The sequence below is a fragment of the Hemiscyllium ocellatum genome, chromosome 5 (genome assembly GCF_020745735.1).
Source record: "Hemiscyllium ocellatum isolate sHemOce1 chromosome 5, sHemOce1.pat.X.cur, whole genome shotgun sequence".
Lineage (NCBI taxonomy): Eukaryota > Metazoa > Chordata > Chondrichthyes > Orectolobiformes > Hemiscylliidae > Hemiscyllium > Hemiscyllium ocellatum.
Genome location: NC_083405.1, coordinates 76,496,877 through 76,522,957, shown reverse-complemented (window position 1 = coordinate 76,522,957; position 26,081 = coordinate 76,496,877). Strand labels below are relative to the sequence as shown.

At 41.3% G+C, this 26,081-nt stretch overlaps 1 protein-coding gene across 1 annotated transcript; it reads right to left on the bottom strand.

Annotated features, from left to right (window-relative positions):
* Positions 1-687: 687 nt before the first annotated feature.
* On the bottom strand, positions 688-16,369 carry LOC132816079 (biotinidase-like). The gene is made up of 3 exons (XM_060825508.1): positions 15,976-16,369; positions 12,583-12,732; positions 688-4,005 (listed from the first exon to the last, which is right to left on the bottom strand). The coding sequence occupies exons 1-3, from the start codon at positions 16,186-16,188 to the stop codon at positions 2,833-2,835; spliced, it is 1,536 nt and encodes a 511-aa protein (XP_060681491.1). The 5' UTR covers positions 16,189-16,369; the 3' UTR covers positions 688-2,832.
* Positions 16,370-26,081: the final 9,712 nt, after the last annotated feature.

Here is a 26,081-nt window from a genome sequence, read left to right as displayed (position 1 = left end):
TGGAAAACTTCTGCACTGCTCTTAGAGCCACAATGTTATTTCGGCCAATCCCACAAAAGCCTTGCCTCAGCCAAGTCAGTGATGTCAGGTGACCAAGCAACGTTGATGCATTGAAGGTTAGGGCTGGTGGTTTGGCTTTCGCTTGATGATCATCCAGCAATAGCAGAGAATCTAGCGGGCAAATGTTACCTGCCAGTTCTCAACGTACATCTGGATTTTATCCAAAGCCTGTTTCATTATCATAAGACCGTTACCAACTAAAATGGAATTATCAGCAAAAAATCTCACTCCTGATCTTGTGACAAGGGTATATCACTGACGAAGCAGCGGAATACAACAGGGAAAGGAGTAATCACAACCCCTTCTTGTTTCATTTGACAAGTGGGCTTTAGCCTGACTTTGTTGCATATGCCAATAATTCACATCCCTTCACTCAGGCATCCTGAAGGAATGTTAGACGTAATGCCAAAATGCTTGTCACAGGAAAACTGTTCCCATTGTGCTTGTATTCAATTTTGTACTATTTATGTCAATATTTTGTTGCAGTATTATGGCAAATGTTTCCATTTATCTCCAAAAACTAAATGAAAAATAAGTTCCCCAGAGAAACAGGTCAGTGAATCTATTTCCTGAACTTTACTGTAAGGTACCTTTTCTTCTTTAAGAAAAACAATGCAGGAGATGATGTGACAACATTTTAGGAAGAGTTTATCATTACAGCTTACAAGTCCTATTGGTATCCATCGATTTCCCCAGTTAAACACAGACTTGGATCATTGGCTATCACATATCTTTCCCATTGTAATAAAAACTAATTGCTGAAGCAAAACTCAGACAAATCTATCTGTAGGCCTGTCAGTAAATCTAATTCTTGGTCAAAGCTTACATTCCACGCGCTCCCCCCAACACAAGCCGAGGTGAAGTATCTTGGCAGTGAGTTAAACATATAATTAGATGCCCGATGGCTTCATGCGGATGTAAGCAATGTAAGATATTAGTAAGGTATTAATATTTGTATGGATTCACTCTTTGAAAAGCCTGTCTTTGATGTTTCCACACTTTGATTCCAGAAATATATTCAACCCTGGCAAGATCAATTTCCAGAAGCACTCAAATACAACTGGAGTGGTAAAATTAAAAAGATAAAAGCAATACATTTATCATGCAAAAAGACATTTGCTTTGAGGATTTACCTGTATTAACAATAGAATATTTACCTCATTCATTTATTCATATCCCGAGCTCAGAAGGTAATAGGTTGTATAGTTGTATACTATTTCCTGCCTCTGCTTTGTAAGTACTGAAAATGTATTGGAAATATTTAAAGTTATCACAGCACAAAAGCATAAAGCCTGTACAAGCTGTTTACAATTATGCTGTTTAATTAACTTCATAATTTCTTTCAATCCTAAGCATCAGCGGACACAGTGACAGGAGTAGGACAGTCAATCCTTCCAGTCTGTTCTGCCCACTCATTTAGACTGTGGATGATCAGTATCTTAAGTCCATCTTTTTCATCTTGAAGTCTTGATAGCTTACCGAACAAATATTGAGTGTAGTTAAGACAGAGACAAATAGGTTTTTGATTAGTAAGGGCATCAAAGGTTCCGGGGGAAGGCAGGAGAATGGTGTTAAGAAACTTATCAGCCATGATAATTCTCTGTGAAAAAAAACTCTCATTCCTTGCCAAAGGATATTTAAGGCTATGGTTTACTTAACTAAACTGTGACTCAATCCCGTCTTGAGCTATAATTCAGAGAATACCAGAGCAAATTTCAGGTGGATTACTGAAAGAATAGGGAAAGTGGAGTGGAGGAGCAGTTAAACACAATCTTACCTTTCGGATCATGCTTCCTGATGCTCCAGATGCAGATACTCTTCAAATCAACCTGTTCAGCAATGTTGTTATAAACACACCTCTGGAGCAGGTCAAACTCGAATCTAGATCTCCTGGGTCAGGGTTAGGGTCACTACCACTGTGCCACAAGAGACTAAATTCTCAGGAGAATCATGCCTCACCAATTCGATCAGAGCAGACTCAATAGGCCGAGTGGCATAATTTGGGCTCCTATATCTCATGGTCTTTTTAATCAATCAGAATTTTGAAATTTTCAGGTGACTTCACCTTTTTTTTTGTGGGGGGGGGGGGGGGGAGTTTCATACTTTCTCACTTCTTTCTGTCAAGATTTCTTCCTGACATGATGCTGAACAGCCTGCCTCTAAGATGATGATTGTGTTGCCTTGTTCTGGGTACCACCAGCAGTGGAAGAAATGTCTAATTTCACTTGATCTAGTCTAACAATCCTTTTAAATGATCTTAAATATTGCAATTACTTTGCACCTTCATTTTCTATATTCAAAAAGAATACAAAGTTTGACAGTCCAATCTGTCCTCATTCTTTAACACCATTAGCACCAGCATCAGTCTGGCACCATACCTCCTGAAATAAAAATATATCCTTCCCAAGTTATCCCTTAGGCAAGCTGGCAGGACTGTTAATGGGGTAGAATCAGGGCAGTATGTAACAGGACTATTATTTCTATCCTTGATATTCTACAAACTTTGAGATAACGGTCAACATTCCATTGGCCTATTACACTTTTCGGGACCTGTCCACTGGCTTTTTAATATTTTCTGTACTTGGACTTCTAAACATCCCTGCTTTTCCACAGTTCCTGAATTCAGTTAGTAAATATTCTGTCAACAGTACAGGATGCAATCCTCAACCTCAATGAGGAATACTCAGAAACCCCTTTTTTGATTACTTCATAGTAAAAAAAATGTAAGATTCCTGGATTTTAGTGAATTATCACTACATTCAGACAGAGAACTCAATAACAACAATCTTTCTCATACCACCTTCCATAGAGTGCTGCAGTGACAAGACCTGCTGACATCCCCTTCTTGATCATATAATAATTACTGTTAGCCCATCCTCTGGTATCGGCACGATAAATTTTCATCTTATCTGCCAATATTTCTGGATAAATATGGGTTGTGCTGAAATTCCCCCATAATTCAAAATCTATGATATCAGAGGCAGTTGTAACATTTTGTCCACACGTGTCATAACTGGAGCCTGCACACTTCACCAAGGCACACACTTGTGTGTAATAAGTGCCATGCGTCGTGTGAAGCCCATCATAGGCTCCTAATGCATACAGATTACCGTCTGTATAATTGCTACATTTGTAGGCTACATGGCAACAGAGAGTGTTGGAACAGATGTGCAGACTACCTTTTAAACCTGTCAAAGAGATAAATGTGTAATTATCATACATCATGATATTATGAAAAATATCACCAGGATCATTTCTTTCCATTGGGCCAATTTGTTCCTGCTTTTCTCCCTTCTTCTGAAGGACAAAAGCTTCAAAATAATTGTTCCCTTTAAGAAGTGCTGCCGTCACCTCAGGTTGTAGGCTGTGATTTTGACGGGATGTGATTATAGGGACCTTGGCCACAAGAAGTTTACCTTCACTGCTCTCGGAGTTGTAATAATAGGGGAAATCTAACGGGGTGTAGATACCACTTCCTGTCATATTGTATTTCGGATGATGCTGATTGGCTGCGAAAAGATTGATCCCAAATGCAGTAGCAAATGCTTGATGAAACTGTACGGCAGATAAGAGGGGCAATTGGTTCATCCAGGCTGTAGGAAATACAATTTGTTTTACACCATAATTCTCAATTAAACTTACTGCTGGCTCATAGAACAATATATCAAAGCAAGTAAAGATGCCAAATCTTCCAGCAAATGATGTATTAAAGATGGCGTGTTGCACTGTTTTGGGTGTGTCATAAGCATATTCAAAGTAAAGGTTCCATTTCTGGTATTTTGCAACGAGAGTGCCTTCAGCATCAAAAACCACATTTGTGTTAAAGTGATATCTTCCATCGGGCGGACATTTGGGATCGCTTTGCTCACAGGTTTGTCTCTCTCCCATGTTTGCAACCAAGTACATACTGCCGTTCCTTGCCATGCAGCTCAGCTGATGAAGCACCTACAATAGATATGAAAACATTGGTGAATTTTAGAATAAATGTACATTTTGCTTCAACAGAATTAAAGAATAAGAAACTATTTGATGTTTTTCTCTGTGAAAAAGACCTCTCATTCCTTGCCAAAGGGTATTTAAGGCTATGGTTTACTTAACTAAACTGTGACTCAATCCCGTCTTGAGCTATAATTCAGAGAATACCAGAGCAAATTTCAGGTGGATTGCTGAAGGAATAGGGAAAGTGGATTGGAGGAGCAGTTAAACACAATCTTACCTTTCGGATCATGCTTTCTGATGCTCCAGATGCAGATAGTCTTCAAATCAACCTGTTCAGCAATGTTGTTATAAACACACCTCTGGAGCAGGTCAAACTCGAATCTAGATCTCCTGGGTCAGGGTTAGGGTCACTACCACTGTGCCACAAGAGACTAAATTCTCAGGAGAATCATGCCTCACCAATTTATTTGAAGTCATTGAGGAATCTGGGTAATCCAAGATGGAGGACAGGAAAAATTTCTGGCTGTAAGAGTTGCTCCTCTTTTTTTGAGGTATCTTAGAGGTGATTTCCTCGAATTCCAGGAGCAGCAATTACTGTTTTATATGCTGCTGCATTGTTTTGGAACTTTGGGGAAAAAAGTCAAAACAACAACAGTTTTAAAAGGGAGAACAGCAGACAAAGGAAGCACATGGTGAGGACAGTGCAGGGGAGAGAGAAAGAGAGAGAAAGAGAGAGAGAGAGAGAACCTGCACAGTTACTACCTTTGCTGTTTGAATTTGTGTTTCGCTGGAAATCGGAGTGCACCTGGGAAAATTAACAAACAGTGAAATTCACAACTAATCTTGGAGAAACTGTTGGGCGAAGTTCACAGCACAGAATCAGATAAGTTAATTGTTGTTTTAAGTCTGTCCAAGAGAAAGGCTGCAGTAGTGAGTACAGTGGATTCTTTCTTGATTATATGTTTTTGGAGATAAGTCTCTTGATTAAACTTAAAATATAAGCCATAGGAATTAATTTAACCTGGGGCAGTGTTTGTAGAGGAATAAGATGGTGTTATTTTCTGTAGATTGTGAAGGAGCAAAAATGGCCTTTGCAGTGATATGTACTTCTCGTCAGATGTGGGAGTTTAAAGAGAATTTAAGGATTACTGCGGATTATATCTGCAGTAAATGCTGTTGGGATGCGACTCTTATCAGATCGAGTGGATCGGTTGGATAGATAGATAGAAGCGATGAGGAATTTGCAACAGCAACAGTATGTGATGGATGGCAGTTATAGAAGGGGGGGCGGGGGAGTCTCAGATACAGTCACATAGATGGGTTAACTCCAGGAAGGGTAAGAGAGGTAGGCAACTAGAGCAGGAGTCATTTGTGGATATACTCATTTCAAACAGGTATGCTGTTTTGGAAAATGTATGGGGTGATGAATTCTCAGGGGAACATAGCATGAACAGCCAAATTTCTGGTGTTTAGACTGGCTCTAATGCAGTGAGGGGTACGTCAGCTTCCAAGAGTTCATTTGTATTAGGGGATTCTGTAGTCAGAGATATAGACAGATGTTTCTGTGGCCAGCAGAGACAAAGCAGAATGGTGTGTTGTTTCCCTGGTGCCAGGATCAAGGATGTCTCAGTGAGGGTGCAGAATGTTCTCACGGTTATTGTCCACATTGGAACCAACAACATTGGAAGGGAAAAGGTTGAGACTCTGAAGAGAGAATACATAGAGTTAGGCAGAAATTTAAAAAGAAGGTCCTCAAGGGTAGTAATATCTGGATTACTCCCAGTGCTATGAGCTAGTGAGGGCAGGAACAGGAGGATAGAGCAGATGAATGCATGGCTGAGCAGCTGGTGTACGGTAGAAGGATTCACATTTTTGGATCATTGGAATCCCTTTTGGGGTAGAAGTGACCTGTACAAGAAGGACAGTTGCACATAAATTGGAAGGGAACTAATATACTGACAGGGAAATTTGCTAGAACTGCTTGGGGGGATTTAAACCAGTAAGGTGGGGGGGGGGGGGAGTGGGACCCAGGGAGATAGTGAGGAAAGAGATCGATCTGAGATGGGTACAGTTGAGAACAGAAGTGAATCAAACAGTTAGGGCAGGCAGGGACAAGGTAGGACTAATAAATTAAACTGCATTTATTTCAATGCAAGGGGCCTAACAGGGAAGGCAGATGAACTCAGGGCATGGTTAGGAACATGGGACTGGGATGTCATAGCAATTACGGAAACATGGCTCAGGGATGGGCAGGACTGGCAGCTTAATGTTCCAGGATACAAATGTTACAGGAAAGATAGAAAGGGAGGCAAGAGAGGAGGGGGAGTGGCATTTTTGATAAGGGATAGCATTACAGCTGGGCTGAGGGAGGATATTCCCGGAAATACATCCAGGGAAGTTATTTGGGTGGAAATGAGAAATAAGAAAAGGATGACCACCTTATTGGGTTTGTATTATAGACCCCCCAACAGTCAGAGGGAAATTGAGAAACAAACTTGTAAGGAGATCTCATCTATCTGTAAGAATATTAGGGTAGTTATGGTAGGGGATTTTAACTTTCCAAACATCGACTGGGACTGCCATAGTGTTAAAGGTTAGATGGAGAGGAATTTGTTAAGTGTGTACAAGACAATTTTCTGATTCAGTATGTGGATGTACCCACTAGGGAAGGTGCAAAACTTGACCTACTCTTGGGAAATAAGGCAGGGCAGGTGACTGAGGTGTCAGTGGGGGAGCACTTTGGGGTCAGTGATCATAATTGTATTAGTTTTAAAACAGTGATGGAAAAGGATAGACCAGATCTAAAAGTTAAAGTTCTAAATTAGAGAAAGGCCAATTTTGACAGTATTAGGCAAGAACTTTCGAAAGCTGATTGGAGGCAGATGTTCACAGGTAAAGGGACGGCTGGAAAATGGGAAGCCTTCAGAAATTAGATAACAAGAATCCAGAGAAAGTATATTCCTGTCAAGGTGAAAGGGAAGGCTGGTAGGTATAGGGAATGTTGGATGACTAAAGAAATTGAGGGTTTGGTCAAGAAAAAGAAGGAGGCATATGTCAGGTATAGACAGGATAGATCAAGTGAATCCTTAGAAGAGTATAAAGAAAATAGGAGTATACTTAAGAGGGAAATCAGGAGGGCAAAACGGGGACATGAAATAGCTTTGGCAAATAGAATTAAGGAGAATCCAAAGGGTTTTTTAGAAATATCTGAAAGACAAAAGGGTAACTAGGGAGAGAATAGGGCCCCTCAAAGATCAGCAAGGCGGCCTTTGTGTGGAGCCACAGAAAATGGAGGAGATACTAAATGAATATTTTGCATAAGTATTTACTGTGGAAAAGTGTATGGAAGATATAGACTGCAGGGAGACAGGTGGTGACATCTTGCTAAATGTCCAGATTACAGAGGAGAAAGTGCTGGATGCCGTGAAATGGTTAAAGGTGGATAAATCCCCAGGACCTGATCAGGTGTACCCGAGAACTCTGTGGGAAGCTAGAGAAGTGATTGCTGGCCTCTTGCTGAGATAGTTATATCATCAATAGTCACAGGTGAGGTGCTGGAAGACTGGAGGTTGGCAAACGTGGTGCCACTGTTTAAGAAGGGTGGTAAGGACAAGCCAGGGAATCATAGACGGTTGAGCCTGATCTCGGTGGTGGGCAAGTTGTTGGAGGGAATCCTGAGGGACAGGATGTACATGTATTTGGAAAGGCAAGGACTGATTCGGGATAGTCAACATGGCTTTGTGCGTGGGAAATCATGTCTCAGAAACTTGATTGAGTTTTTTGAAGAAGTAACAAAGAAGATTGATGAGGGCAGAGCAGTAGATGTGATCTGTATGGACTTCAGTAAGGCGTTCAACAAGGTTCCCCATGGGAGACTGAATAGCAAGGTTAGATCTCATGGGGTACAGGGAGAACTAGCCATTTGGATACAGAACTGGCTCAAAGATAGAAGACAGAGGGTGGTGGTGGAGGGTTGCTTTTCAGACTGGAGGCCTGTGACCAGTGGAGTGCCACAAGGATTGGTACTGGATCCTCTGCTTTTTGTCATTTACATAAATGATTTGGATGCGAGCATAAGAGGTACAGTTAGTAAGTTTGCAGATGACACCAAACTTGGAGGTGTAGTGGACAGCGGATAAGGTTACCTCAGATTATAACAGGATCTTGACCAGATGGGCCAATGGGCTGAGAAGTGCCAGATGGAGTTTAATTCAGATAAATGTGAGGTGCTGCATTTTGAGAAAGCAAATCTTAGCAGGATTTATACACTTAATGGTAAGGTCCAAAGAGACCTTGGACTGCAGGTTCATAGCTCCTTGAAAGTGGAGTCGCAGGTAGGTAGGATAGTGAAAAAGGCATTTGGTATGCTTTCCTTTATTGGTCAGAGTATTGAGTACAGGAGTTGGGAGGTCATGTTGCAGCTGTACAGGACATTGGGTGAGGCCACTGTTGGAATATTGCATGCAATTCTGGTCTCCTTCCTATCGGAAAGATGTTGTGAAACTTGAAAGGGTTCAGAAAAGATTTACAAGGATGTTGCCAGGGTTGGAGGATCTGAGCTACATGGAGAGGCTGAACAGGCTGGGGCTGTTTTCCCTGGAGCGTTGGAGGCTGAGGGGTGACCTTATAGAGGTTTATAAAATTATGAGGGGCATGGATAGGATAAATAGATAAAGTCTTTTCCCTGGGATCGGGGAGTCCAGAACTAGAGGGCATAGGTTTAGGGTGAGAGGGGAAAGATATAAGAAAGACCTAAGGGGCAACTTTTTCCCGCAGAGGGTGGTACGTGTATGGAATGAGCTGCCAGAGGAAGTGGTGGAGGCTGGTACAATGGCAATATTTTAAGAGGCATTTGGATGGGTATATGAATAGGAGGGGTTTGGAAGGATATGGGCCGGGTGCTGGCAGGTGGGACTAGATTGGGTTGGGATATCTGGTCAGCATGGACGGGTTGGACCGAAGGGTCTGTTTCCATGCTGTACATCTCTATGACTCTAATTAACAAATACAATAGATAAAGGGTAAGCAGTGGACGTACTATATTTGAATTCTCCGAAAGAAGGCATTGCACATGAGGGTATTTAATAAGGTAAGATCCTGTGGTTTTGTAGGTAGTATATTAATGTGGATAGAGGATTGACTAACTGACAGAAGATAGTATTGAGATTAATGGGGGACATTTTCAGGATGAAACCTGTAACTAGTGGACTGCTGTAGAGATCAGTGCTGGGGCCACTATTATTTTCAATATACATTAATGACTTGTATAAGCAAAGTTAATATACTGTAGCCAGGTTTGTGCATGACGCAAATATAGATGGGAAGGCAAGTGGTGAAGAACACACAAAGAGTCTGCAGAGGGATATCGACAGGTTACATGACTGATCAAAAACTTTGCAGATGGAATATAACGTCAGAAAATGTGAGGCTATGCACTTTGGCAGGAAGAGTAGAGGAGCTGAATATTATTTAAAGAAAGAAAGACTGCAGAAAGCTACAAAACAGTATGACTTGGGAGTCCTTATGTATGAATCATAAAAAAGTGAACATCTAAGTTCAGTGGGTAACAGGGAAGGGAATGGAAGGTTGGTCTTTATTTTGGGGGAATGGAGTATAAAATTAGTGAGGTGTTGCTAAAATGACCCAAGCAATACTCAGACTACAGGTGAAATATTGTGAACAAACAGTATTGGGTTCCTTATCTAAGGAAGGATATACTGGCATTGAAGGCAGTCCACTGAAGCTTCATTTAGCCGATATCAGGTATGGAAGGACTGTCTTTTGAGGAGAGGTCAAGTAAATTTTGGCTTCTACTGATTGGAAGTTAGAAGAATGAGAGACAACTTTGTTGATTCAATGACTTGACAGGATAGATGCAGGGAGGTTACTTCCCCTTTGGGACAGCTGAGCCGCAAAAGGCATCATCTCGGAATAAGGGATAATACACTCAAGGTGGAAAGGAGGAAGAATTCTTCTCTCACAGGATTCTGAATTTGTAGAATTCCTTGCCACAGAGGGTTGTCGAGCTGGGTTGTGAAAGATATTGAAGGCTGAGGTGGAAGGAATCAAGAATTATGGGAGAAAGCAAAAAGCAGTTGAGGGTTATGAGATCAGCCACGATCTTGTTTAATGGCAGGCAAACTCGATGGCCTGAATGGCCTCCTTCAACTCCTGCATCTACATCTTTGTGGTCGTAAATGAAAAGAAACAGGCATTTCTGAATTGGTGGCACTTAATTACTAGCATTTTCCTTTATTTGAATTAGTGGGACCGAACACTGTTCTTTGCACTCACCTGGGTTTGATCGGAAGTAGACTGTGAAGTCATAGTCAGGACAGTATCCTGTAGCTGTCCTAGTGTTACAGGTAAAGACCCTTTCTCACCAGAGTGCTGTGACCCAGTTTGACAAAAGGAAACAGGAGAACAAAGGACTCTGTCTCACCCTGAATGCTGAAATTCAATTATGGTCAAAAGGCTTCAGAATTAGAAAATCTCAACTAAAGAGAGAATCTGCAAAACTAAAAGATCATGAAGACCACTGCTCACCAGCATTAACATTACCAATAACCTCCACACCCCCATCAGGACATTCCTGATGAAGAACTTCTGCTCAAAACGTTGACTCTCCTGCTCCTCAGATGCTGCCTGACCGGCTGTGCTTTTCTAGCATCATACTTTTTGACAATAACCACCAGTGCAAGGGCTGCAACATTCAACCATCCCTTCTTCGTGAATAATTCAGAGACTGATCTGTCTCTGTGCTTTTTGAATCCTTCTTTTTGGACTTGCCTCTTATTTTTAACTATATGAAATTTACTAATTCTTCTTATATTTAATAAAAAGTGTAATATTATTCATTATTAATTCAAGAAAGGAACGCAATTTTATTTGGATCTCGAAGTCCCAGACTTGTTACTGAGAATTGATGAAGTCCTCTGTTGCGGGACTTGCTACATATTAACACGAAACAGTTAAAACAAAAACTGCTGAATCAAGCGCAAAACATAAATAATAATTTGATGTATGAGCTAAATTGCAATTATTGTAGTGAAAAAATGTGATCATGACAGTAGAAATTGCAGGGTTAAAACTGGACGTCTGATTTATACTGTGTCTAAATGAACATTTTTAGGATGGCTAAACATTAAAGTGCATCTCTACGAATTATGAGTAAAAAATGAGGTCTGCAGATGCTGGAGATCACAGCTGCAAATGTGTTGCTGGTCAAAGCAGAATTATGGACTACTAAAACCACTTTTAAAAGGATGCTTTTTAAATATAGCACTGCCTCATTCTTCCTGTCTTGGAATTGGGCTGGGATGTATGAAGTTGTGCAATAAAATTCTCATCCTTCACTGCATTCCCACTTCATTTCTGTGACAGTGCATGGAACCCATGAGACCCAACCCCCGTCAAACCAAGTTAATGCCACTTTCAAAAAATAACTTGACAACAAATTGAATAGGAGAGACAAAATCCAAAACTTGAGAAATTATTTTTGTAAAATTGGTACAAGTTAGCAATCTAAAATTTAAAAAAAAGAGAATTGCACTCTAGTCAGACCTCATGGAAAGAGAGTAGGAATGTTAATTTTTTTGAAGGTGAATATTCATTCATTTGTTTGAAAGGCTTTTACCTATGCTAATGCCCTTAGCATATTGTTCTTCTATTAATAATTAAATCATTGGACCATATTTCTTGCTGCAAGTGTATATTGGAACTTCTGTAATGTTTCTATCCATCATGGAAGGGTTTGCACCTTAATGCCCAATGCACATTCCTAGCAAGAAAGCTCACATGCCTGTAGCATGATTTAGCAATGTGACCCCATCGAAATCAATACCATTGTAAAATTCCAAATGTTAATCATTACAGGGTAGGAGAGAGCTGAACACACTGTTTACGATCATTTTGAATGGCAGAGTGAGCTGAGTGGGGTGAATGGCTTACTGCAGCTCCTAATCTCTCTGTTGCTATAGAACCAACATTAGTGAAACTGTACAATACGAAGTTCCATATCAATATGAAGTAGCTGGATGAACTTGTGAGTCACGGGGGATAGGAACTAAACTAAACCACATTAAAACTGGAAGCAGTGCAATAATTGCATATCTTGGCCTTTTTCTTCAACAAAATCTGGTAAATCATCCTTCTGCATGTGTAGGCCCTCTCAAAAGGTCATAGACTCCAACCCAACTCCTGAGATACAAGGAATTTCTATAGAGACTGTCCTGTAAAATTTATAGAAATTTATAAAGTGAATTTAGTATTTCAAAGTTAAAAACCACACAACACCAGGTTATAGTCCAACAGGTTTATTTGGAAGCACCTGACAAAGAAACAGCACTCCAAAAGCTTATACTTTCAAATAAACCTGTTGGACTATAATTTGGTTTTTAACTTCATCCACCCCACTCCAACACCGGCACCTTAAATCTTAGTATTTCAAATAATACATGCCAACCATTTGCAAAGTTTCCTTGATAAAATAGCATCAGTGTTGTCTATTTATATGTAATGAGAGTTGTGTACAGGTGTAAGAATTCATAAGATGTAACAAGTTGATCTTTGTCCAGCTCCTACCTCTGTACCATTATATACAGTTGGATGCAGGCAGGGATTCCAGTGAACAACATTAGGATCTGGAATAGGTTCCAAATAGGGAAAAATGGAAGTCCTGTTGAAATGAAAGCCTTGGAGACCATCCTCTGGAAATACAATTATCTTGGCTCCCTATAAATAATAATAATAATTTGATGCATTAGCAAAATTGCAATTATAAAGAACACTCTAAAATACAAATTTCTTAAGCATCCATCTCCTGCAAGTTAACATAAACCAGAAATATAACTGGACCAGCCATGCAAATACATCATTTTTAAGAGCTAGAGATTCAGAGGCTAGGAACCTAACTCACCTCCTCATTCCCTTGAACCTGTCCACCTTCTACAGGGCACGGGTCAGGTGTGTGATGGAAGACTCCCCAGTTGCCTGGATGGCTGCAGCCCCATTGATAGTCATGTAGCTTAACACCACCCAGGGGGAGTGTCTGCTCAATTGCTTGTGGATATGATGCCATTCACTTCCTCCAGCCCAGCATATAGTGAAGCAGGGTGTAACATCTCCATGATGCACTGCAGTAAGTCACCAAGGCTCCTCCAATAGCACAAACCAAATCTAGGAAATATCTATCACCTAGAAGGACCTTCGGCTTGGTATTAATACCACCTGAAAGTTTTCTTTTATGCCACACACCATCCTGATTTGAAAATATTCCTTCACTATCATTAGGTCAAAATCCTGGAACTCCCTTACAGTAGGTGCCCCTAAACTCCAAGGACTTCACAAGTTCAAAAAAGGTACCTCACCACCACCTTCTCCAGAGCTATTAGCAATGGGCAATTAATGCTGACTATGCCAGTGATGTCCGCATCCCATGAACAAATAAAATTGGTAGGATGGTGCTGAGGTTATCCAGAAATTGCAAGACCTATGTCCATGCCAAATAAACTATTACCATATTCATTTTCAGAAAGCTTGATAACTTCCGGCCCAACAGGCGACAGTGCAAAATCAATGCACATTGGATTGGTGATAGTATACTGAAATGGATTGAGAACTGGATAGCAGGTAGGAACCAGACATAGGAATAAATGGGTCATTTTCAAAGCGGAAGGAAATGACAACTGGGTTACTGCAGGCATTGGGTCCTAGTTATTCACAATATTTATTAATGGTTTAGATGAGGCAATCAAGTGCAATGTTTTCAAGTTATCGATGACTCAAACCTAGGTGGGAGTGTAAGTGTTGAGGAAGACCTCTAGAGACTTCAGAGAGAGTGGGCAAATGCACGGCAGATTCAGCGCAACAATTAAAAATGTGAAATGTTATCCACTTCAGAGGAAAGGGAGATTGACTGATGTTGGAATGTCATTATACAAAGGAGCTGGGTGTCTTTGTACACTGATCATTGAAAGCATGCATTAAGATGCAGCAAGCAGTTTGGAAGAAATAGTATATTGGCCTTCATTGCGAGAGGGTTGGAGTACAGGAGTATGGATGGTTTACTGCAGTTCTTGGTGAGTCTATACTTGGGGGATAGATAAGTACAGTTAAAAGAAAGGGAAGAAATGGGATGGGTTCACAACTCTCCCTTTATTTTAGCTTAACTTGTTACATTCTCCATCATCAATGTCCTCTCTCACCTCCACCAACTCTAGTAACAGTGTATTTTCTTTCCACGTTGACAGTATTGTTCTGCCATTCTCACATTCCAAACATTTAATCTGCACTGTCAACACCATTTCTCCCCCGGAACTCCACCCCTTCCTCCACCATTGCAAAATGTCGTTCCCTCCACACTTCACATCAGCTTTGATAAACACTCACCTGGACTCTCCAATGTTCTCCAGCATTTTTTTGTTTTCAGATTGGATTCCCCTACGGTGTGGAAGCAGGTCATTTAGTCCAACAGGTCCACACTGACCTTCTGAAAAGTAACCCACCCAGACCCATTTCCGTCTGACCAATGCACCTAACACTATGGGCAATTTAGCATAGCCAACAGGTCAGATTCTAGCATCTTCAGTAATTTGCTTAGACATTTCTTCACTCAGAGCATGGTCACCCTGGGGAATTCTCGATCACAGAAGTCTGTGGACATCCAGTCATTGAATATATTTAAGAAAAATAATAGGTTTATAACAGCTAAGGGATTAATGGGGTCTGAGGAGAGCAGGAACATAGATGGCTGCAGAGTAGCAGGGCTGAGCCTAGGGCTTGTCCATTGCTGTCTGCTTTCTTTCCTCTTTGAGATTAAAATCAACTCAGCGAAAGTGAGGACTGCAGATGGTGTCTTCTTTGTTCTTTCCTTCTTTTTACTATTGCACTTTCTCTTCTTTCATTAAAACCAGGAGAGTCGCCGAGGGAAGGATGAAGAATGAAGCATCCAGTAGCAGCAGTGCCCAGCAAGTGAGGGGCAGGTCCTGGCCTGAAGACTGTAGTTGTATGGAGAGACTAATGAGGCTGGAGTTATCTCCTTGGGGCAGTGAAGTTCAGAGTGAGATGTTCAAAATCTTCACAAGGTTTTATACAGTGAAAAGTTAAAAAGAATTCCACCGGTCCAAAAAAAACTGAAGAATTGTGGATGCTGGAAATCAGAAACAAAACAGAGAATTTGCTGGAAAATGTCAGCAGGTCTGGCAACATTCGTGGAGAGAAAGCAGAGTTAATGCCAGCGACCCTTTGATTTCTCTCCACAGATGCTGACAGACCTGCTGAGCTTTCCAGCAATTTCAGTTTTTGTTCCTATTTCCAGTAGGAGGTCTGTAACTAGATGACACACATTTAGAATGATTGGCAAAAGACAAGCCATTTACCACAAAACAAGTTACATTACGTTTCAGATCAAAGCACAATCTGAAAGGGAGCAAACAAATAACCACCTTCAAAATACTATCAATTAATTAATTCAAGGTGAAAATTACAATAAATATAATGGAGGAAGAGCAAGGGAGTTAGGCGAATTAGAATCAATCCTTCAAAGGATGTAATGAACTAAATGCATTTTTGTCGCTGTATTACAGTATTCTGTGATCATACAAATAAATGTCGTGCACTGTTGAATACAGAGTGAGACGCTAATTCCAGGCCCCGAGTGAAGACACCAGAGGAGACCAAAGTTGTTCTCCTGGCATCTTGCTGATATTTTGCATGGAGCAATAAACTTTTTTTTCCCTTGAACGCTGTCCCATTAATAGTCCAGAGGCAATCCTAATATGGAACGCCAAGTTACATTAAATATTTTACAATGTGAAAGTTTGGCTCAAATGTTGTTATTCTTCTCAGAATATTTTGCTATAACCGTCTGCATTTGTTTCACTGACCCCCTATTATTATCGGAATATGATGAAGCCACGACTTCAAAGGCCAGAAAATGCTTTAGTGTTTGGGGCGAAGGGATCAAACTTCATTTACCTGTTTACTTGCTGCAAAGACTTGTTCCCGATAGATATCCAGGTTTTTCTTCATGTGTCTCAGCGCCCCCTGACGTGTGGAAGGGATTTTCCAGCGTGGATTCAACACTGCTGCATGTTCATAGACCGCTGCGGTGTAACCATCCAGGCCCCACACCGGCAAGAGCAAACACTGCCACCCCAACAGCAAGCTCCTCAAGGCAAATACCTCCATACCTGAACGTGGAGGTTTTACTGCAACGTTACACGGAAGTACGAGACTTCGATAAGTCACGTCAAATGTGTACAGTATTCTGCGAAAAAGGCAGGGTCGGAAATGATCTGCAAAAACTCATTAGTCACTATACACAATCGGACTATAGTCTTTAAACGAGAATACCATGTGGACTGTCGGGATACCGTGCGGAACAGCTACTGGTGCTGACTACTAAACACAGTCTACGACTTGCTTTGCTGCAGTATTTTAATAGTTTCCTAATGGTTATTCAGTTAATGAGTAATACGTATTATTTACTTGGGTTTAACATTAAATCATGAGAACTGTTGCAAAATATAAAATGCATTTGTTGATGTTCTATATGATAATTATAAATTACAAGCAGCATTTCGTCAATTTTTTTGCCAAAAGTCTTAGCTTCAATGTTCTAAATGCAATGCCTCTGAGTTCAGCTCAAGGTTGCCACCCAGGTTGATAGGGTTGTTAAGAAGGCATCTGGTATGTTAGCTTTTATTAGTAGGGGGATGGGGCTTCGGAACCATGAGGTCACGCTGCAGGTGTTCTCAACTCTGGTGCAGTCATACTTGGGGGAATTGCATGCAGTTCTGGTCACCACATTAAAGGAAGGATGTGGAAGCTTTGGAAAGGGTTCACAGGAGATTTACTAAGATGTTGCCTGGTAGGGAGGGAAGGTCTTATGAGGAAAGGCTGAGGGACTTTATCGAGAAGAAGGTTCAGAGGTGACTTAATTCAGACATATAAGATAATCAGAGGGTGAGATCAGGTGAACAGTGAGAACTTTTTTCTTCAGATGGTGATGGCTAGCACGAGGGGGCATCGCTTAAATTGATGGGTGACATATATAGGTCAGATGTCAGAGGTAGTTTCTTTATTCAGAGAGTAGTAGGGGTGTGGCATGGTCTGCCTGCAACAGTTATAGACTCGCCAACTCTACGGGCATTTAAATGGTCATTGGATAGACATATGACGAGAATGGAATAGTGTTGGTTAGATGGGCTTCAGATTGGTTTCACACGGTGGTGCAACATTGAGGGCCAGAAGGCCGGTAGTGCGCTGTAATGTTCTATGTTCTAAGGTTGTTGGCCGGTTATGGGAGTCAGTACTAAAGCTGGAAAGTAAAATGGGAGGATGTGAAGCTTCAATTTTAAAAGCTTGGCAAATTTTGGAGGAAACACACTGATGTTGCAAAACTTAAAATAAATATATATTATGACTCTCAAAGTATTAAGTGACCACATTAATTTGCTGTCACTTTCATAAACAATATCATACTTTAGAGTTTGGAAACAGCCTTTAATCCAAGTCATTAGTACTCACTGCATAGTCTTCCAATAAGATTTATTAATCAGAGCCATTCAGGATCCAGTGATCAATCACACAAAACGGTAAGTCTACACAAATCAGAGACATTTTGTTTCCTTCAAGTGAGATTTTACTTTCAGTGTCTGTTCAGTTTCTATCCTTAACTCCAAACCATTTTGTTTTATTAAACTTTGCCATTATAATAACAAAATAAACTGGGTCTTGAATGACAATCCTGAAGGACTTGGTTAAATACTATAGTTGGAGTTTTGTAGGCAATAAGGGACTAGGGCACATGATTTCTCTCTTAGAGTCTGAGTACAGGAAAATGACATTAAGGAGATGATCATCCATGATCTAGTTTAATGGCAGAGCTGGTTTGAGGAGTTGGGGGAGAATAATGTGTTCTTGCTGTTGTTTTCTATGTTTCTCACCTCCCGTTTTTGTGCTTTTTGATGGTTTTCATTATAGCAACAAATTTAGCAACTTATGCATTTGGTAAATTTATCCAAGTCAACAATATAAACACAAAAGCATAAAAAGGAAATGTAACACGATTTGAGGCACCAACAAGCATCCCCATAGCCCTCCAGTCATTAGAGCTGGTCCCTGCTACTTCAATTAGATTAGATTAGATTACCTACAGTGTGGAAACTAGGCCATTTAGCCCAACATGTCCACACTGACCCTCTGAAGAGTAACCTACCCAGACCCATTCCCCTAATCTATATGTATCCCTGACTAATGCACCTAACACTGTGGGCAAGTTAGCTTGGCCAATTCACCTCACCTACATTTCTTTGGATTGTGAGAGGAAATTGGAGCAGCCGGAGGAAATCTATGCAGACACAGGGAGAATGTGCAAACTCCATACAGTCACCTGAGGGGGGAATCAACTAGGGGTCCTGGTGCTGTGAGGCAGCAGTGCTTGCCATTGAGCCACCATGCCGCCTAGCAATCTATTTGGCACAGGTCCATTCTCACCCTATTGAGCTTGGCTCTCCCGCAGTTGATTTTTAGACCATAAGACCATAAGACATAGGAGTGGAAGTAAGGCCATTCGGCCCATCGAGTCCACTCCGCCATTCAATCATGGCTGATGGACATTTCAACTCCACTTACCAGCGTTCTCCCCGTAGCCCTTAATTCCTCGAGACAACAAGAATCTATCAATCTCGGCCTTGAAGACATTTAGCGTCCCGGCCTCCACTGCACTCTGTGGCAATGAATTCCACAGGCCCACCACTCTCTGGCTGAAGAAATGTCTCCGCATTTCTGTTCTGAATTGACCCCCTCTAATTCTAAGGCTGTGTCCACAGGTCCACTAGTCTCCTCGCCTAACGGAAACAATTTCCTAGCGTCCACCTTTTCCAAGCCATGTATTATCTTGTACGTCTCTATTAAGTCTCCCCTCAATCTTCTAAACTCCAACGAATACAATCCCAGTATCCTCAGCCGTTCCTCATATGTTAGACCTGCCATTCCAGGGATCATCCGTGTGAATCTCCGCTGGACACGTTCCAGTGCCAGTATGTCCTTCCTTAGGTGTGGGGACCAAAACTGGACACAGTACTCCAAATGGGGCCTAACCAGAGCTTTATAAAGTCTCAGTAGCACATCTCTGCTTTTATATTCCAACCCTCTTGAGATAAGAGACAACATTGCATTCGCTTTCTTAATCACGGACTCAACCTGCATGTTTACCTTTAGAGAATCCTCGACTAGCACTCCCAGATCCCTTTGTGCTTTGGCTTTACTAATTTTCTCACATTTAGAAAGTAGTCTATGCTTTTATTCTTTTTGCCAAAGTGCAAGACCTCGCACTTGCTCACGTTAAATTCCATCAGCCATTTCCTGGACCACTCTCCCAACCTGTCTAGATCCTTCTGTAGCCTCCCCACTTCCTCAGTACTACCTGCCTGTCCACCTAACTTCGTATCATCGGCAAACTTCGCTAGAATGCCCCCAGTCCCCTCATCCAAATCATTAATATATAATGCGAATAGCTGTGGCCCCAACACCGAACCCTGCGGGACACCGCTCGTCACTGGCTGCCATTCTGAAAAAGAACCTTTTATCCTAACTCTCTGCTTCTGTTAGACAGCCAATCCTCAATCCATCCCAGCAGCTCACCTCAAACACCATGGGGCCTCACCTTGCTCAGCAGCCTCCCGTGTGGCACCTTATCAAATGCCTTTTGAAAGTCTAGATAGACTACATCCACTGGGTTTCCCTGGTGTAACCTACTTGTGACCTCTTCAAAAAATTCCAACAGGTTTGTCAGGCATGACCTCCCCTTACTAAATCCATGTTGACTTGTTCTAATCAGATTCTGCTCTTCCAAGAATTTAGAAACCTCATCCTTAATGATGGATTCTAGAATTTTACCAACAACTGAGGTTAAGCTGATTGGCCTATAATTTTCCATCTTTTGCCTTGATCCTTTCTTGAACAAGGGGGTTACAACAGCCACCTTCCAATCATCCGGGACCTTTCCTGACTCCAGTGACTCTTGAAAGATCTCAACCAATGCCTCTGCTATTTCCTCAGCCATCTCTCTCAGAACTCTAGGGTGTATCCCATCGGGGCCAGGAGATTTATCAATTTTAAGACTTTTTAACTTTTCTAGCACTATCTCTTTCATAATGGCAACCATACTCAACTCAGCCCCGTGACTCCCTTTAATTTTTGGGATATTACTCATATCTTCCACTGCGAAAACTGACACAAAGTACTTGTTAAGTTCTCCTGCTATTTCCTTATCTCCCATCACTAGGCTTCCTGCATCAGTTTGAAGTGGCCCAATGTCTACTTTTGCCTGTCGTTTGTTTCTTATGTACTGAAAGAAACTTTTACTGTCATTTCTAATATTACTGGCTAGCCTACCTTCATATTTGATCCTCTCATTTCTTATTACACTCTTTGTTATCCTCTGTTTGCTTTTGTATCCTTCCCAATCTTCTGATTTCCCACTGTTCTTAGCCACTTTATAGGATCTCTCTTTTTCTTTAATACATTTCCTGACTTCCTTTGTCAGCCATGGTTGTCTAATCCCTCCCCGGATAATCTTTCTTTTCTTGGGAATGAACCTCTGTACAGAGTCCTCAATTATACCTACAAACTCCTGCCATTTTTGCTCTACTGTCTACCTAGTTAGCCTCTGCTTCCAGTCTATTTTTGTCAGTTCCCTGAGACCTGTAACATCTGTTAGCTTAAAAGTGCAAATCCCCAATCCTTTGATCCCTTTCTCTTAAGTAATGCCTCCCCTCTCTGTCAACTCTCCCTTTTTTGTGCTTTTTGATGGTTTTCATTTTAACTGCCTAGGTCCCATTCTTTTGAATTTTCATCTTAAAACATCCCCTTATCCTCTTTCAAAATCCTCGTCTAAACTAACATCGAAAGTATTTGATCACCTTTATTATCTTCATGTTTTCCCACTCACATTTATGCAACATTTTTAAGCATACTAAAACATTTTGCAGAAGTCTAAGTCATTGTTGGCATCAAACGTTGACATTACGTGCACTTTCAAATGTAAAAGGAAATAATGATATTGAGAAGAAAGTAGCATAAGAGAAAGTAATTGCTAAGGCAAATAATTACTTTGTCCTCAAATTTATTCCTGCTCCCTGTTTCCCACTGTACTGGAACAGCTTGGTTAGAGGAGCACAAGTCCTCTACTACTGCTGGAATGTTGTCAGGGCCCAGAGCATTTGCAGATACACTGCCTACACTGTTTCTTGATATCAGATGCAGTGAATCGAATTGGTTGAGGACTACTGTCTGTGATGCCGGGACCTTTAGAAGAGGCCAAGATAGATTATCCACTCAGGCCCATTTGGCTGAAGATTGTTGCCAATGCTTCAGCCTTATCTTTTGCACAGATTTGCTGGGCTTGCCCAGCACACTTTTGGGATATTTATAGTGGCTCCTCCTCCAGTGCATTATTTCATCTGTTCAAAGTCTGTTTTTTAATGAATTTAAACGTGAATTAATCTCTTGACCTGAACTATTTCTGTTCCTTTGCTTTGGTAATACTTTGTTTCAGAGTTAAACAAGTTCAGTAGATTTATTATAAATAGGCTGAGAGCACATATTTGTCCCTTTTGTTTGTTCTTGGTTTCCAATCCATGCTGGCTTCATATCAGGCATTAAAATGAGATCAAAAGCCTTATTTTCAGCATAATTGCAGTCTGTCCTCATGTGTCTCTGGGCAGAAGTTTTGTTTCTGTCTGGGGAGAGCTTAATGTCAGGTAGGTATTTAATCACACAGGAAAGTGGCATGGTAGGATTCTACACCTTCCTACCTACACCCTCCGTCTGTTGCATTTCTGATAGGAAGGCTTAGTGACTGCTCCGTCACCAAGTTAAGGGACTCAGCCAGCTGTTGCTGGTCAGCAAGGGCATCCTTGCTTGCAGGCTCCCAATGTTTGCTTGTTCCAAGGCACTCAGTGAGGGAGTTGGCATCAGGAAGGGATTACTGAATGTCACTTCCATCCCCCTTTCCACATATCCTCAAGCCTGTGGCCCTATTTCCCCATCACTTAACTGTGCCTGCACCACAACTCGAGTGGAGATTGTTGGAGTATGTGATGCAAGTGGTAGTCATCATCCCCACAGTGGCACTGCTGAGAACAAAATCGCTGCAGGCCTCTAACACGCTGCTTCTCTCAACAGGCAAGAGGGGTCTTTAAATGGGGCCCGTGCTACTGGGGAGAGCCACAGCGGATGGATCAAAACCCTGAATGGTAGAAGATTGTCGTGGACCTTCTTGAAAAATGGTGGTACAAGGATCTCACTGGCTTGAGTTGCCTTTATAGTGTTGGGATCCATTATTAAGGTTAGGCAGTGTAAGAAACTTTATTGTTAGGTAGTGCTCACGTAAGGTAGTATTAGCAAGTCTGGAACTTGTTAGCTTCACTAGACAACAGTAAGCCATTATGTTACACTAAGAACAGACTGAAAAGCTGATGGCATAGCCTGAAGAGGCCCCAGGGAGGGTGAACAGATAACAGGACATTGAAACCGTGTTAGATTGCACGTAGCTCATACGGAGGTAACAGAATGTTATCAGCTTTGGGACCAATCCCATAAGAGTATACTGCATCCTACCAAATAAGGATGTAGCACTGGGATGCGAGGGGGCTAAAAAGCTAGACAAAGAGAACAATAGATCAGAAAGCGCTTTCTCCAGTGAGCAGCAAATCTCACTGTATTTTGTACGGCTCTCTCTCATTAAACCAGCTTATATTTTGAATCAGATCCAGTGTTTCTCTCCTCCAAACGAACACGGGGACGGTAGCCCGTCCTAACAATAGACTGCCATATGATTCCTGATGAAGGGCTTTTGCCTGAAACATCGATTTTCCTGCTCCTCGGATGCTGCCTGACCTGCTGTGCTTTTCCAGCACCACTCTAATCTCGACTATGATTTTTTTTTACTTCACTAGGACACTTTTGTAATTAATTCTTGTCTAGCACTCTGTCAAATTTTAAAACATGTTTTCTACCGCTTCTTTTACTTTTGTAGCATTGGACTAATGAGTAAAAGTGATCAGGCCATCACTGCCAACTAATTCCAATCACAGATATATGATGGTATTCCAATCTCTCACCAGGAGGAATCACACCCTCTTGCAGGAATTTAGTTTTGAATTTCATGATTGTTCTGGATCAAAGTGTACAAACTGTCAAGTCTCAGTAACTCCGCCGAGTGTGTTGTCATGGGTAAGATGTCACACCAAACTGAGACACAGGCTAACATCATTGTTTAACTCACCTCCTACAACAGACATATTTCCAAGTTAGGCACTAATCCTAACAAGCAACCTGTCAATACACTTCAACCTTAAAATTGCCCAGAAAAGAGGTACTAATTCCAAGATATTACTATGTACGTGTTAGGCTTCAAGTGACAGTTAAACATGGACTTGAGAAATTTTCTGGTTCTCTCAGGATCTGTGTTTCCTCGGTCTTGCTAATTGTTATTCAGCCTAGCTCTCAATTGTCCCATGCAAATTTTGTATCCTTTATTATTTAATGTCATTTTCCTTAGTTATTACCAGTTGTGTTTACTAATATACAAATTGTTTTAAAGTCAGTTTCTCCATGGAATATGTGGCAATGCTTTAGTAAAGTAAAAAATAAGTTCTCATTCCATTGACCCTATTAATCAATTCATATAATATAGTTATACAGTCATGGAATCACAGAGATGGACAGCACAGAAACTGACCAATTGGTCCAACTTGACCATGCCAACCACCTGTCCTAAATTACTCTAGTCCCATTTGCCAGCACTTGGCCCATATCCCTCCAAACCCTTCCTATTCATATACCCATTTAAATGTTATAATTGTACCAGCCACCACCAATTCCTCTGGCAGCTCATTTCATACATGCACGACCCTTTGCATGAAAATGTTGCCCCTTAGGTCCCTTTTATATCTTTCCCCTCTCAACCTAAACCTATGCCCTCTAGTTCTGGACTCCCCCACTGCAGGGAAAATACCTTGTCTATTTATTCTATCCTTGCGCCACATGATTTCATGAACCACTATAAGATCACCCCTCAGCCTCCGACGCTCCATGGAAAACAGTCACAGCCTTTTCAGCCTCTCCCTGTAGCTCAAATTCCAACCCTGGAAACGTCCTTGCAAATCTTTTCTGAACCCTTTCAAGTTTCTCAACATCCTTCCTATAGGAGGGAGGCCAAACTTGCAAGCAATATTCCAACAGTGGCTTAACCAACGTCCTCTTCAGCTGCAACATGACCTCCCAACTCCTGTGCTCAATGCTGTGACCAATAAAGGAAAGCATACTAAACGCCTTCTTCACCATCCTGTGATTCCACTTTCAAGGAGCTATGAACCTGCACTCCAAGGTCTCTTTGTTCAGCAACACTCCCCAGGACCTTACGATTAAGTGTGTAAGTCCTGCCCTGATTTGCATTTCCAAAATGCAGCAACTCCCATTTATCTAAATTGAGCTCCATCTTCCACTCCTCAGCAGTTGTTCTGTAACAGGGAATGGTTGCGGCCTATTCTTCAATAAAAGACCAGGAAGTGTCTCTGCATGGTATTTGTTTCACAGGGAATAAATCACATGTGCACTTGGGTTTGGTACGTTTTGGCGCATCCGTTTGGGTGCCGGCGTTTTGGCACAGCCATTTGGGCGCCAAACTTATTTGGCGACTGCCCATTTGGCGACGGATGTTTTGGCGCGAAGAACATTATTTGTAAATCTGTCTGTATGGACAGCTTTAATGTTACAATAATGTGGGAATTTTGTGTTATATCTGTTTTGTGTTATAATGTTATATCTGTTATATAACCATCTGTTATGTTGAATAACCATGTATGTTTATCAAATGGTGTAGATAAGTTTAATTTCAACATAAATATACTACTTGTACATATGAACATATAATTGCATGTTTTTTTTGTACTAAGTGTTTTTGTGTATAGTAGTTGAGCATGCAGCCTCGAAAAGACCAATATGTACGTTGCTGTTTGCACTTCCTTTGTATTCCTTTCTATCAATTGAGCTAGTACGCATTTGGAACAGGAAAACTAGCTCTCTCCTCAATTAGCTGTTTGCTCAGGCTACAGTTAGTCCTTAGCCTCAGTTGAGTTAACTGCGGGTGCGCTGCCACAAGTGTGTCGTTCTTTTGCCATCTTTTTATTTTTTTTAATCATTTTATGCATATGATGGCTGAGGAGGTATTAATAAAACATGGTAAAGAAAAGTTTGCGCATAATGGACTCTTCTACGTCTCTGACAAAGCAAGCAAAGTTGACCGCGACTTGAAATTTTGGCGTTGTGAGCAAAAACATCGGTGCAAAGCACGGCTCCATACTAAGGCTGGAGAGGTGGTGAGGGAGCTGAACAGCCATTCGCATGAAGCTTCTGCTGGATAAGAGAGCAGAGGAGACTCTTGAGTCACCGACTGTAGTTGTTAATGAATGTTTGACAGACAGATCCCAAGCTAGTCTAGACATCATTCCTAATATGTCTGCTTTGAGGAAAATAATACACAGAAAGCGTACTTCAGTGATGAACACCCCACCAATCCAACTGATTTGCAACAATTATTTCTGCTAGAATGCTACAGAATATATGTCCCTCAACCAGGTGTGAAAGAAAATTTTTTACTGTGTGATAGCGGACCAGGTCCCGACCAGATATTTATCTTCGGAAGACAGAGCTGGCTCCCACACTTAGTGACATCTGATATTTGGTTTGGCGATGGCACATTCAGTATTGCTCCCAGCGTCTTTTCTCAGATTTATGTAATTCTGTCAAAAAAAACCACAAAGGTGTTCACCCTCTAGTGTATGCTCTTTTGCCCAACCAGCAACACACGCATATGTGAGAATGTTCGAATTATTGAAAGAAATAGAACCCAATGTGAAACCCACTTCAATTGTCTGTTATTTTGAACAAGCTGCGCACAGTGCTGTGAGGGACATATTCCCTGATGTTCAAATAAAATGATGTTTTTTTCATTTAGCTCAATATATGCAAAAACATTTCGCTAGATTGGGGTTCACTAGTTTGTATGACAC